The sequence below is a fragment of the Hypanus sabinus genome, chromosome 27 (genome assembly GCF_030144855.1).
Source record: "Hypanus sabinus isolate sHypSab1 chromosome 27, sHypSab1.hap1, whole genome shotgun sequence".
NCBI classification, from domain to species: Eukaryota; Metazoa; Chordata; class Chondrichthyes; order Myliobatiformes; family Dasyatidae; genus Hypanus; species Hypanus sabinus.
This window is the reverse complement of record NC_082732.1, coordinates 20,935,346-20,950,432: the sequence shown is the minus strand read 5'-3', so window position 1 is coordinate 20,950,432 and position 15,087 is coordinate 20,935,346. Positions and strand designations below refer to the sequence as shown.

Here is a 15,087-nt window from a genome sequence, read left to right as displayed (position 1 = left end):
AGTTGTGCACTCACCCTGGAGGGCTTCTTTGGCTCGGGCCAGCTCGGTCTCCTTCTGGGCAAGCTGTACTTTCAGCTCAGTCACCGACAGGATCTCAGCTGATTTTCCTGCATTCGTATCCTCCAACTCCTTCGTTAGCATTTCCTTCATCTGCCTCAGCCACTGCACTTCCTCCTGGAGCCGGGAAACCTCCTCACGAAGAAGCACTGCCAACAGACCAGATGTGCAGTTTAATAACAGGTATGGTCATCTCTAATAAAAAAGATCTGCAAGTCCGTCACTGTCTGGCAGAAAAATAATGGATTACACAGAGTCATAGAACACTATAGCACAGAAACAGGCTCTTCGGTCCATCTTGTCTTTGCTTACTCCCATCGACTTGCACCTGAACTACAGCCCTCCATATCCCATCCCATCCAAATTGCTCTTAAACTTTGCAATTGAACACTCATCCACCACTTCCACTGGCTCTTCATTCCTCAGTCGCGCCACCAAGTGAATAAGTTCCCCCTCAGACTCCCCTTAAATATTTCAGAGATTTAAATATCAGAGATGCTTCATCAGAACTCTTGTTAGAAAAATATTTATCATTCATTCAAAGGCTGGATATAAATTGTCCCTTTGCCATGTCGCTATTTGCACACAACTAGACGAAATGCATGAAGCTCACAGCCTTGGCTGTCTGGGAGTTCATAACATCAACTGAAATACTTAATGTGCATCTTATGTACAAAGAGTGTTGCCCTTGCATTCTTTGTACAGGTTCCTTACAGGTTACGGCAGAGCTCCAATCTGAAAACTGTCCATAATCTGAACGACTGACAAATCAAAAATGCAGCCATGAACTGAGTTTCTGCAGAGCTGGGTTGTCCCATAGAACAGTTAATCTGCAGAAGCATTTTATATCTAACTTTTTCATTCTTAATAATAAAAAGCTGATGTTATTACTTAGCCCAAGTTTATTAATATCAGCAACTTTATTAAAAAATATATTATTGCTGGCCTGGACGGCGTGTCTTGGGTAGGATTTGCCAAATCAATATCAACTAGGATATATTCTTCTAGGGTTTGATGTGGTAAAATTCCTGCTAGTGTCAAGAACAGTCACTGGAGGCTCTGCAACAGCTGAAAATCTTTCACATGGGTCTCTCAAACACATCTTGTTAAGTATGGGCTTTATGTAAGTCAGGTGTTGGGGAAGATAACCAGCATCACAGTCAGATTTGATTCCTAGCTACCTTCACTATCCCAAAGTCCTTATGAGGCCTCCCATCTACCACCCTCCACAAACACTGCTCTGCATCCCTCAACGAGGACCATCTCCTGTCTACTATTCACCTCTGCTCACTAATCCACTGGCTCACATTCTGTTTTAAATTCTCATCCTCGATTTTAAATCTTACATGGCCCACTCTCTGATATCTGACCATCTATTGCCTTGCAGTATCCCTATACTTCACCGTTTCATGTACCCCTTGTATGATAATCTCTGAATTCATCTTTTCATGGCTTTTCACCCTATGCCTTTACCAGTATTGCCAATTCTCTGTAACTCTAACACTATATTCTGCATTCTATAACTGTTTTTCCTTTTGTATTACCTCGATATACTTCTGTTTGGAATAATCAGTCAGGATAGAATGCAAAACAAAGCTATTCACAGTATGTCAGTACATGCAATAATAATAACCCAATTAACCATGTTGGCCTTGTGTATCTGATTTCAAAGCAATCCTCATCACCTTCGACTAACCTTGTCCAGAGCTTTGGAATTCCTCCCTAACCCACAGTGCCTCTCATCTCTGCCTCCTCCAAGTTACAGTTTAAACCATTTACATGGTGAATTAAAGTTGGCTTTTAATGTTCCAACATTTATCTATTATTTTTATCACTTACCAACCCACACCACCATCAAGAACACAAGCTTCTGTCAGCTCCGCACATGGGACTCGATGCCCCTTTGTTCTTTGCTGGAAATGTGGTAAGTGAACTTGCTAGCCCGGTTCCCAGAGATTTTCAAAAAAAATAACCAGGTAGCTGGTTAACCAACAGACGCAGAGCAAGCCCTCTTCACATTACTACCAGCAAGGAAGAGGCATAGGAGCCTGAAGATACACACTCAATGTTTCAGGAACAGCTTCTCTCCCACCCCACCCCACAATCAGAATTCTGAATGGACAATGAACTCACGAACACTATTTTCCCTCTGTTCTCACACTAATTACTTATTTTATATATATATATTTCTCATTGTAATTTATAGATGGGTTTATTATTATGTATTGCAATGAATTCCTGACAGAAAGCAACAAATTTCATGACATAAGCCAGAGATTGTAAGCTTGACACTGATCGACAATGATACCCTCAGCTACCCTGCGCTACGTAAAATCAATGGAAGTGAAAAATCCTAAGAAATGCTGAAGACATAACAAGCACAGGGTGAGAAGGTAGCATAGTCGTTAGCACAATGCTTGACAGTATAGGTCAGGGGTCAGCAACCTTTACCACTGAAAGAGCCACTTGGACCCGTTTCCCACAGAAAAGAAAACACTGGGAGCCGCAAAACCCGTTTGACATTTAAAATGAAATAACACTGCATACAACGTTTTTTTTTGCCTTTATGCTATGTATAAACAAACTATAATGTGTTGCATTTATGAAATTGATGAACTCCTGCAGAGAAAACGAAATTACATTTCTGCATGCAACAAAAACATTTTGAACTCCGAAAAAAAGACGTTGGGTTGAAAGTTACTTTTAAGTAAAATATTCAATGTCTATTTGAGTCCTTCTTGTATTTATGAAAAACGCCGAACTTAAATTTTCCGCCAGCAGCAAACCAAAAATAACGTCAGCCAGCTGTCATCCTGAAAAATGAAAGGACTATTTCACTGAACTATGAAAAAATATGAATATAAGTAAAATAATAGGCAATTAAAATATTTATCATACTTGGTTAATGGGATTTCTGCTCCTGGACCTCAGCGCACAGCGTCTGCACATCAGGGCTGTATGATGTCACCTTCATCTTTACACAGGATCGCAAGCTGTCATCTGTGAGGTTTTCAATATCACTCCATTTGTGTTTCTGAGCAAGAACGGCCTTCTGACGGGCAACATCTTCAAGGTCTGCTGTCAAGCGTCTAAACTTGGACACCCATATGTCTTTGTCGGCTATGTCGGCCAGTTCCATCTCAAGGTCAGGTTGACTCACACCTGCCAATGCAGTCGTATTCAGTAGGGAAGGATCGATGCTTAAGGGAGTGACCGGGAAGGATAATGTGTTTTTTTCCTCTCTGAACTCACAGAAGCGTTTCCCAAACGATGTTTGCATTGCGATGATTGCAGAATGTAAATACTCCGAAATTATCATGTCGTGACCTTGTTTGAACTCTCTCAAATTGGGGAAGTGAGACAAAGTGCCTTTCTGTAAATCTCTGGCAAGCACTGTCAACTTGCGCTCGAATGCCAAAACATCCTCCAACATGTGCAGGGCTGTACGTCCTTTCCCCTGAAGAGCTGTGTTCAGCGTGTTCAGGTGCGCTGTCATGTCTACCATGAAGTGTAGCTTTTCCAGCCACTCTGGCTGTTCCAGCTCAGGAAAGGTGAGCCCTTTGCTGCCCAGGAAAGTTTTCACTTCTTCCAGACACGCGACAAAGCGTTTCAGCACCTTCCGTCTGGACAGCCAGCGATAAAAACACGTTGTAGCGGTGTCAGTAAACTGCAGTCAAAGATAGCTTTATTCGAACTAAACAGCCTTGCTTTTAAGCCTCCCTCAACCCAGCCCCCATGGACGCAGATGCTGCAAAAGACGCGTACTCACAAACCCCCGTAGGCTATCTCCCTTAGCCGGAATGCCGGCTAATTGTGAGCCGTTTCGGATGTGGCAGGAAATGTACAAGATCACCATAATTACATTTCAAAAGCTAACAAACTAACATAAAATACATTTTAATTAAATACTGACCAATTATTTCCCAAAGCCACAGGGAGCCGCAGCACAGAGGTGAAAGAGCCACAAATGGCTCGGGAGCCGCAGGTTGCCGACCCCCGGTATAGGTAATCCAAATTCAGTTCTCACCACTGTTTGTACATTTTCCCCATGACCGCGTGGGTTTCCTCCAAAGACGTACCAGTTGATAGATTGATTGGTGATTGTAAATTGCCTTATGATTAGGCTAGGATTAAATTGCTGGGGTGGCAGAGCTGGAAGGGCCTATTCCACGCCGTACCTCAATCAGTCAATTAGTCAATAAAACCAGAATGCATTGTTGAAATGTGATGGATGCAGATTCAATAATAACTTATAAAAGGAAACTGCACAGTTGTGGACAGTCAGAGGAATTGAATTAACCTTTCAATGTGCTGGCAGAGGTACGATAAGATAAATGACCTCTGTCTGTGCTATACAAGTCTGCGCATAATGGACAGCTGGAATCAGGCACCTGATTCACTCTATTGCCCAGGAGAGATGGGGAAGAGATTTAAAGAATAGACAAGCAATCCACAGTCTGGTCACACCTATTGTTTTTGCTTTTACCAACATTCCCTTTTGAATGCAGTCAATAGCATCTCATTTAATGGGCCCCAACAGGCTATTCAAAGTAGTTGTTGCCAATAGCTACGCTCCATCAGTTACTGTACTGGTGCACAATAATGCCAGTGGGTGAAAAGGGTTTGGGATTTCACTACATGACAAAGTGCCATTTCAAAGCAAGCACTGGTATATCAGAAACTTACATTTATCTGGGAAGAGTGAGAATAGAAGAGAGAGAGAAATCAATGACCAAACTCTACTTGCCTTAACAGATCCTGCACCACTAGCACAGCAACCATTAAGATTAATGTAAGGTAGCTGGTGGTGTGAAACAGCCTATTGCAGCCTGACATTCCCACCCATCAAAGTTTCATATTGCAAGAATCACCGGATCAGAACAGCGTATTAGCAAGGATTAAAAGCAGTGAATTTCATCAATTCTACATCAGCTGCAAATAACAAAGTACCTGGTAACAAAACCCCCACCTCTGTAATCAATCCCACACTGCCTCCCCCCTAATTCAAACACTAATGTTTACTGTGGTTAATAAAAAGCCACCTATCCTTCCCCTTAACGTATCAAAGCAGTGAAGGAGCCCCCACTAATGCTCCCATATGAAGCTCATCAGTTAGTTGAGCTAAAGAGCATGTCTGTGGTTCATTACCAAACCAGACCTATTAAAATAAACCCTGTGGCTTAACTATGGTCTCAGCTGAAGACCTCATTTATCCAGATGCTTTTCAGTTAAGACTTCCAATCGGCTTCTACAATTGTATCTTAGAAACCAGTCGCAGGCAGAAGTCCAGAATCTGGGTTTGAAAATAAAAGCTTCATTCTGTCATTTGCGCTGCTTGATTGGAATATGTCAGCTTGTCATGGATGGAGTGAGACCAGGGGGTAAAATCAGAATCAAGTTTAATATCACTGGTGTATGTCGTGAAATTTGTTGTTTTGCGGCAGCAGTACATTGATACAGACTTCACTGGATTCCTAAATAAGTAAAAAGGTTTCCATAAACTGTTAAGCAGTAGACAGAAAGAGGTGCAATAAAGTTGAGGTCCCATTTACGTTGTCTTTGAGCCATCTCTCGCCGGTAGTGGCTTGGGCCTGGGGTTCAGGGCTATGGTATGAGCAAGGATGGAAGTAACAGGCTTTTTTTCGCCGATGTTGTTAGTTGCTTGTTGTGTTCTGTTGAGGGTTGTGGGCTCATACTGTTGTGGCACTGGAATGTGTGGCAACCCTTGCAGGCTGCCCCCAGCACGCCCTCGGGTGTGTTGGCTGTTAACGCAAATGAGGAACCTCACAATATGTTTCAATAAGTTTGACTCCTGAGACGGCTCTTCGAGAAGGAGAGAGGGAGAGTAAATGCCCCTGCAGCATAAAGACAGAGAAAACCAGTGGAGCTATCCCTGCTATCCTCGACAAAATTAACCTTAAACAATGTTATTAAAGGTTGACTTGCCCAGAATTTGTTCTCAACTCAGTACCAAGAAATTCTCTCTCATATTCTAGAGCTCCCACCTGCAGTAATTAAAGAACCCCGAAAATACCATTTATCTTAGTATCTCACAATTATTCTTGTCTGATGAAATCAATGAAGCCAATCCTGCGGCATGTCCAAAGTTGCAGATTTCCCATGTAGAGTGAGCCTTTGCACAAATCTGCACACCCTGGATGGACTCCATTAAGGATTCCGTATCACACTCATTTCCTGAAAAGATTATTGAGAAGCTGGTTCAGGGTGCCTACATTCACACGAAAAATTTCCAAATTGTTCATGCGCACACAGAGAAACATCCGTCGTTGGGCAAGGATTTAACAGGTCATTGTTTTCAATGGGAATTTGCTGTCTGCAAATTGGCTCACTATCATAGGCTGCAGCATGGAGAGTCATCAACAAAGCAAACCCATCCCTACTTTGTACTTCATGTTAAAAAGAAGTCATGCATAGGTTTTCTTCATTAAGGGAATTCACCCTAATGTCCTGGATTAGGTCCTGTGGCGATCAGCAAGTAGTGGAAGGGGCAGGATATGAGGAGTGGAAGCCCCGAGCTAGAGCATGTGGATCACAGATCAGCTTTTACCTGAAGATCCAGCAACAGACAACCCCTCAGGAGAACATCATATTCAACTCAACTGATTACACTGTGGATAAAGCTCAGGTCAACAGGCGATTCAAGACCTGAGCTCACTGTATTTCCATATGGTGCTAATGACTTCCTGATTAACTGTCTCCACGGACAATTAACCTACATATATAAATAGCATTTTTGCAACTGTGCTTCGCCCATGCATGTGCTTCAAGTATTGACTGGCATGCACATCTGCTTAGCGTACGTTAGCACGTGTTGTTAATATGTGTTTTGAACACGAGCATGCCTGCTCAGCGCGTGTTCACACACCAGGACTGCTTGTGCAAAGAACATGCGTGTCCGTGCTCATAGCTAACATATTTAGAACGTGTCTATGCACACCCAGAAAATGTGAGTGTCTGCATACACACTTAAGGCTGATTTATACTTCTGCATAGGCTCTACGCCGTTGGTGTGCGCCAAAACACAGTGGGGTTTCTACACGGTACCTATGGCGTAGATGCGATGCAGAAGTATAAATCTGCCTTTACAGTACTGTGTGTTTGCACAGAGCTTGCTTGTACAAAATCAGGGCACTTGATTTACTGGGTCAAAATTATTATACACAAATATCACAGCAGGCACTCAAAGCATCCACTTTCAGGATGTTAGGTGTATCGAACAATTGGGTCAGGGATCAGGGAGGAGGCGGAAGCCCTAAATCTCTTGTTGACAACCCTTCACTGGGGCAAAAGGCTTCCTTTGGTTGGATTCCCAGTCAGTGGCCAATGTGCATATTTTACAATTAAAAAAAAGGGGTGGGTAGATAAATCCAAATCCTCTGCAAATGTTTAGTTTTAAACGTCAATGGGGAACTCGATTGTGTTGAAAGGTTTCGCCGAGTAATCACATTTAATGTAATGTGACACCCACGCAGTCACGTCGAGAGACTGCAGGCAATGGGAAAGTGACAGCGATCATATTTCACAGAATTTTACCCCTGTGATTTGCATTGAAGGGAGTCTGAATTATTTAACCAGAAAAGACATATCCCTACACATTAGTCAACACTGATATTCAGCTTGGCTCAGTGATATCAATCCCTCAGTGTCTGAATGCGTTGGATTTAAAGCATACTTGAGGATTTGAACAGAACATCTAAATTACCGTGAAAAAGACCTACATAATCTCCCTCTGATTTACTTGTTTAATTTGATCTATGTTCAACTTGTTGCCGTGGATCCGTACATAACCACTGAACTGGCTACGGGAAAGTGCTACACACATACAACCCTACTTGCGACTGACGAACACCAACAGAATCAAATTTTGAGCAGTTTTTGTTCCCAGCCTCCTGAAGAAATTGCTGTTGGATGAGGTTCAGCTCTACAGGTGCCCATACCTGAGATCTCAAACAATAATGTAGAAGTCTAAATGTGGATTTTTGCTTTCTGTTTCACCAGTGTGTATCTATCACACAAGGGCCTGTTGTCTCTGCCTGATTTTGCTATCCAGTACACTGCTCAAAAAGAGCACATTCCTTCCCTTTTAGCATTTCTGCTGGAAAGTTTGGAAGTGGATGTTGATTGAGAATAGCAGCTTCCAGCTTCCTCTGCGACATGGGAATATCCCGAGGTTCCAGGACATCTTCAAGGAGCGATGCCTCAAAAAGGCATCCATCATTAAGAACCCCCATCTCCCAGGACATGCCTTGTTCTCATTGCAACCATCACGGAGGAGGTACAGGAGCATGAAGGCACATACTCAACGGTTCAGGAACAGCCTCTTCCCCTCTGCTGTCTGATTTCTGAATGGACATTCAACCTCACTACTTTCTTATTTCCATGTTTACATTGCTTATTTAGCTACTAAAATAAATAAATAAATAAATAAATATACATACATACATATATATACATACACACACACACATACACTGTAATTCAGTGTTTCTTTCTATTATATGTATTGCATTGGATTGCTGCTGCAAAGACAACAAATTTCATGACATATACTGGTGATATTAACCCTGATTCTGATTATAATTTAAGATAATGAAACCACAGTGTGGAGGACATTGCTACAAGACCTGGTGATCTGATCACTCTTCAGTAACTGATAGTTACACCCTGGTACATCTGGCAATGTGATCTTACGATCCGCACTTTACATCGCTCCCTACTGACAATCCATAACTTGCACATCAATGTTGTAAATCAATCTTGCAAAGCAGCTAGCTGGCAATGTCACATCGCATGAAGGTGGAGAAACAGTGACAAAATCTTGGGGCATTGAAATGATCCCAGTGCAGAGTATATCATCTCATAATGCAGTCAACGTTGGTTATTGCAGGATCTGAAATTATTGTAAAGACAAGTAAATATCTCAGCTTGGGCTAATATTCAGTGCTGTATTGATGGAATGCTGTTCTGTCTTAAGTGTATTGCTTTAGCTGAGATACTAACCAAAGAACCCCAAATAATCTCATAGGTGGACAAAAGATCCCAGAAAACTATTTCAGGTACGAACTGGACAGCAATCCCCAAGTTCCTTATTGTACTTTCAGTGGCCACGTGATTAGGTATACTTGTACACCTACTTATTTATGCAAATATCTAATCAGCCAGTCATATGGCTACAACTCAATGCATGAAAGCATGCTAACATGGTCAAGAGGTTCAGTTGTTGTTCAGATGTTCAACAACAGAAATGCGATCTATGTGTCCTTAACCGTGGAATGATTATTGGTGCCAGGTGGGGTGGTTTGAGTACCTCAGAAACTTCAGATCTCCTGGGATTTTCACGGACAACAGTCCCTAGATATTACAGAGAATGGTGCGAGAAACAAAGAAAGATCCCATGAGTGGCAGTTCTGCGGGTGAAAACCCCTTCTAAGTGAGAGAGGTTAGAGAAGAGTGGCCAGACTGGTTCAGGCTGACAGGAGGGCGACAGTATCTCAAATAACCACACATTAAAACAGTGGTGTGCAGAAGAGTATCTCTGAATGCACAATACATTGAACACTGTAGTGGATGGACTGCACCAGCAGAAGGCCACAAACATAAACTCAGTGGCCACTTTCCTAGGTACAGGAGGACATTCCTAACAAGTGTATATCCTTGAATTAATGACAGTCAAACAGATCGATCCCTCCATGTGAGATCTTGCTGTGAATATACTGTCACACTGCATTTGCAGCAAAGAGAAACTACTGGGATGTGAAGTAGTTTGGGACATTCCAATGGTCCTCTACAATTTCAATTCTCTTCCCTTTTCAAAGAAAAAAAATTAGAATTACTAAACTGGTGTTTCTCTACAAAAGATAAAATTCTTTCCTTCCTGTTGCGACTATCCCTGTGCTGTGTCAATTGTAGCAAGACTGATGGCTATAAATCCAAATCTGAGATTCCAGTCAAGTTGTGCAGTTTGGACCAGGAGAAGGCATTTGTATCAAAAAAAAATCACAATATTTGTGCTTTCCACTATGAGGTTTGGGGAGAGAATCTGCAAACAGGTAAGGATGGTCCATACTGACCTATCCAATCCTACAAAAATGTAGTGGTTTCAGACCAGTCAATCACAGGAAAGGCCCCCCTCACCGTTGGGCACATCTACAAGGAGTCCCCATCATCCAGGACATGCTCTCTTCTGGCTGTCAACATCAGGAAGAAGGTGCAGGAGCCTTCCACACCGCCAGGTCCAGGAACAATTATTTTACCGTCAGGTTCCTGAAAGTCGCGTATTTAGTTACCATAATAAACACGTGATACAGAATACAAAGCAGATAGAGAATAGATGCATGGCTCCTACAGTAGATATGCAAAAGACACAGACAAACCAGGGTATGTAATCTAAATTGGAGTGACGCCAATTTTGTTCGGCTGAGATATGATTTAATGGAAATGGAATGACAACATTCGTTTAAAGGGTATATCCATGTCAGAACAAAGGGAGGCATCCAATGAGCTTCAGCTTCCAATTCTGGACTTTCACAGATACAGTGGGACTCACAAGGCAGGATAAGCCAAAACAATGGAAATTTAGGACAGATACTGAGAGCCCACAGTCATAGAGAAGTGAAATAAGAAACAAATTTAGGAAGACAAAGAACAGACATAAAAAGGTAAGCCAGAAAGTAAAAATCAATTCAAACGATATGTTCTATAATGGTGTGAAGAGAGAATCAGAAAGCAATCAGTGTTTCCGCAGAGATCAAAATATTAGCATGAGTATGGGGCAGCAGACATGTAAAGTTCAGAATGAATAATTAGCATGTCTTCACAGAAGAGGCAGCTTTTATAGTTTTGACATTAGGGAGGAAGACTGCTGGAAATAATAGCAGAGCGGGAGAGGCTGCAGCAAAGGTCCCACTTCTATAGAAATGGATAAATTGTTAGGCCTAAGATAAAATGCATCCCAAGCTCTTAAAGGGAGGCAGTCCAGGCTCCAAGTGTCATTTTCAAATGCCTGGGGTGTTTGGCAAACTCCGAAATGACAGATTAATTAAGAAAGGAAAAACCTGACTCAATGCAAAATGACAAGCTGGATTAAAAACTGATTCAGTAGCAGAAGCCAAAGGATAATGGAAGACAAGTTTTTCTTTTCGATGGGAATATGAAGCAAGGTCCCCCTGGGCACGATATTTAGCCATTTGTTCTTATGGACTATACAATGATTTACATTTAACTGTAGGGGGTTGAAAATTTGGCAGCATTGATAGGCAAGAGAATTCTAAGTAGTTGAAATATCAATTGGGTGGGCACAGAAGTGGCAAATAGAATTCAGCCTGGAGAAGCGAGATAGTACAGAGCAAACAAGAGAATACACAATAAATATCAGAATATGCTAACGTTGAGCAACAGAATCCCTGCAGGTAAAAGGGCAGATAGATAAGGTGATTAAAACTGCTTAGGACGGGAGATAATTTCCTTTATTGACTGAGGCATGAATATGTGAGTGTGGGAGGTCATGCTAGAAATGGAATTGCAAGTGGGATTGGTTTACTATTTTCACATGTACTTTGGTACAGTGGAAAGCTCGTCTTGCATACTGTTCTGATAGATAAAATGATTACCCAGTGCATTGAAGTAGGACAAGGTAAAACAAAAGCAGAATTCAGAATGAAGTGTAACAGCTACAGAGAAAGTGCAATACAGGTAAACAATAAGGGGCAAGATAATGCAACGCATGCAAAATACCGGAGGAACTCAGCAGGTCGGGCAGCATCTGTGGAAACGAATAAACAATCAATGACCCCTCTTCAGGGCTCAGAGGGAAGGGGGAAGATGCTAGAATAAAAAGGCAGGGTGAGGGGAAGGAGCATAGCTAGAAGGTGATAGGTGAAGCCAGGTGGGTGGGAAAGGTCAAGGGCTGGAGAAGAAAGAACCTATTGGGAGAGGAGAGTGGACCACAGGAGAAAGGGAAGGGGGAGGGGACCCAGGTGGGGAATGATAGACAGGTGTGAAGAGGTAAAAGGCCAGAGTGGGGAATAGAAGAACGGCGGAGAGGAACAGTTTTTTTTTAAACCAGAAGGGGAAATTGATTTTCATGTCATCAGGTTGGAGGCTACTCAGACGGAACATAAAGTGTTGTTCCTCCACCCTGACAGTGGCCTCATCTTGGCACAAAAGGAGAACACGGAGCCGCATGTTGGAACTGTAACGGGAATTAGAATTGACACCGGGAAGTTCCGCTTTTGGTGGTGGATGCAGCGGAGCTGCTCGATGAAGATAATAATGAAGTAGATTGTGAGATCAAGAGTCTATCTTACCAGTATTGGGAACCATTCAATTGTCTTAGAACAGTGGGGTAGAAACAATCCTTGAGTACTTTTGTATTTCCTGCCCAAAGGAAGAGGGGTCTTTGATTATGCTGACTGTATTACTAAGGCAGCAAGGATTCTAAACAGAATCCATGGTTTCAGTGATATGCTGAGCTGAGTCCACGACTCTTTGCAGTTTCTTACATCACATGCAGAGAAGCTGGTATACCAAACTGTTATGTATCCAGACAGGATGTTTCATGTGGTGCATCAATAAAAATTGTTAAGTGTTGATGGGGACAAGCCACATTTTTTTAGCCTTCTGAGAAAGTAGAGGCATTGGTGAATTTTCTTGGCTGTGGTGTCTATGTGGTAGGAGCTGGACAGACAGGTGATGTTCATTCCTAGGAACACTCATAACCTCAACACATTTGACATAAACAGAAATACTGCACCGCAAACCCCCCCCCCCACCTTCCTGAAGTCAATGACCAGCTCTTTTCTTTTGCTGACTTTGAAAGAAATGCTGATGTCATGACACCGTATTATTTAGCTCCTTTGTGCACTCTACTTCCCATTGCTGGAGATAAGGCCCACTACGGTGATATCATCTGCAAACTTATAAATGAATTCAGAGCAGAATCTGGCTACACCTTCATGAGTGTATAGTGGGTAGAGTGGGGACTGATGATGCAGTCTTGTTGAGCACCAATGTTTAGAATAATCAGGCTTGTAGTGTTGCCACCTATCCTTATTGATTGCAGTTTCAGGAGCTATTGACTCCCAAGGTCTAGAGATTGGTGATGAGTTCACCTGAAATAATAGGCAGAACTGTAGTTAATAAACCAGAGTTTAATAAAGGTGTCATTACCATCCAGATGCTCCAGTGACTGTCCAGGGCCAGGAAGATGTTGCCTGTGTAGACATGCTTCAGCGGTGAACAAATTACAGTAGGCCAAATTTGTCTGAAAGGTTGTTACCTAACCATTGTATTCATTTGCCCCTAACAGTGTACGTACGGTCTCCTTGCATTTGCCCTACCGAGGTGCAACACCTCATATTTATCTTGATTAAATTCCATCTGCCTTTTCTCAGGCCACAATCTGTAACTCATCTACAGTTAGAAGCAAAAGTTTGTGAACCCTTCGCAATTACCCTGTATTCTTCATTAATTACTCATAAAATGTGGTCTGATCATCATCAATAATAGGCAAACACAATCAGCCTAAATTAATAACACACGAACAATTGTACATCTCATTAATACTGAGTACACCATTTAAACAATCACAGACTAGGTTCAAAAGAAGTATGTGAACCTCTGGGATAATGCCTCCAGCAAAGCTATTTAGAATCAGCTGTCCCAATCAATGAGATGAGGTTGGAAGTGTGGATTGTAGAGGTGCCCTGCCCTATAAAAAAGACACACTAAGTCAGGTTTCTGACAGAGCCTGCTCTTCTCAAGAATGATCTGTTTCCTTGCACCATGCCTTCATTAAACAACTTCCAGAGGAACTTAGAAGAACTGTGGAGATGCATGACATTGGAAAAGGCTAGAAAAGCATTCCTAAAGAACTGAGTGGTCATTAGTCCATAGTAAAAGGAACTGTCTACAAATGGAGGAAATTCAATACTGTTCCTGCCCTCCCTTGGAGAGGAGATCCTGCAAAGGTCACACCAATAGCACAACGTGCAATGCTGAAGGAGGTGAAAAAGAACCCAAGGATAGCAGCCAAGAATGGCACTCATGGACAGCTCTCCAAAGACAAGCATTGCTGCACATCTCAAGTTTACGAAAGACAACCTGGATGTTCCACAATGCTTCTGGGACAGTGTTCTGTGGACAGATGAGACAAAAGTTGAACTTTTTGGCAGAAATGCATACCGCTATGTTTGATGGAAAAAGGGCACTGCACACCAAAACCTCATCCCAACTGTGAAACTTGATGGAGGGGACATCATGGTTTGGGGCTGCTTTGCTGCCTCAGGGCCTGGGCAGCTTACAATCATTGAGGGAAACAATTAATTCAAAATTGTATCAAGAATTTCACAGGAGAATGTCAGGATCGTGGTCAGTCACCTGAAGCTTAACAGAAGTTGGATGATACAAGACAATGATCTGAAACACATGAGTAAATCAACAACAGAATAGGTTAAAAAGAAGAAAGTTTGTGTTTTGGAATGGCCAAGTCAGAGTCCAGATCTTAACCCAATTGAGATGCTGTGGCATGACCTGAGAGGGTTGTTCATGCAAGGTATCAGAAATGTTGATGAGCTGTAAGTTTTATATGGAGGAACGGTCTAAAATTCCTCCTCGCTGTTTTGCAATTCTGATCAGCAGCTACTGGAAATGTTTGGTGGAGGTTATTGTTGCTAAAGGAGGTTCTACCAGTTATTAAACAAAAGGGTTCACATTCTTTTCCCAGCATGGACTGTGAATGATTAAACAATATGTTCAGTAAGGACATGAAAAGTACTATTGTTTGTGTGTTATTAGTTTAGGCAGATTGTGTTTGTCAATTATTGTGACTGAGATTAAGATCAGACCACATTTTATGAGAAATTAATGCATAAAACCCTGTAATTGCAAAGGGTTCATGAACTTTTTCTTGGAACTGTATATTGTGTTGTGATCAGTCTTCTACACTATCCACAACTCCACCAATCTTGGTATCATCCACAAATGTACTAACCCACCCATCTACATTTTCAT

General features: G+C 42.1%; 1 protein-coding gene across 4 annotated transcripts in view; it reads right to left on the bottom strand.

The window, feature by feature from the left end:
• Positions 1 to 15,087, bottom strand: part of LOC132382047 (kazrin-like) — a 726,142-nt gene that overhangs the window by 216,934 nt on the left and 494,121 nt on the right. For all 4 annotated transcript variants that reach the window (XM_059951869.1, XM_059951868.1, XM_059951871.1 and 1 more), the window contains one exon: positions 15 to 206. In XM_059951869.1, the coding sequence (XP_059807852.1) occupies positions 15 to 206 (192 nt within the window). The remainder of the gene's footprint in view (positions 1 to 14; positions 207 to 15,087) is intronic.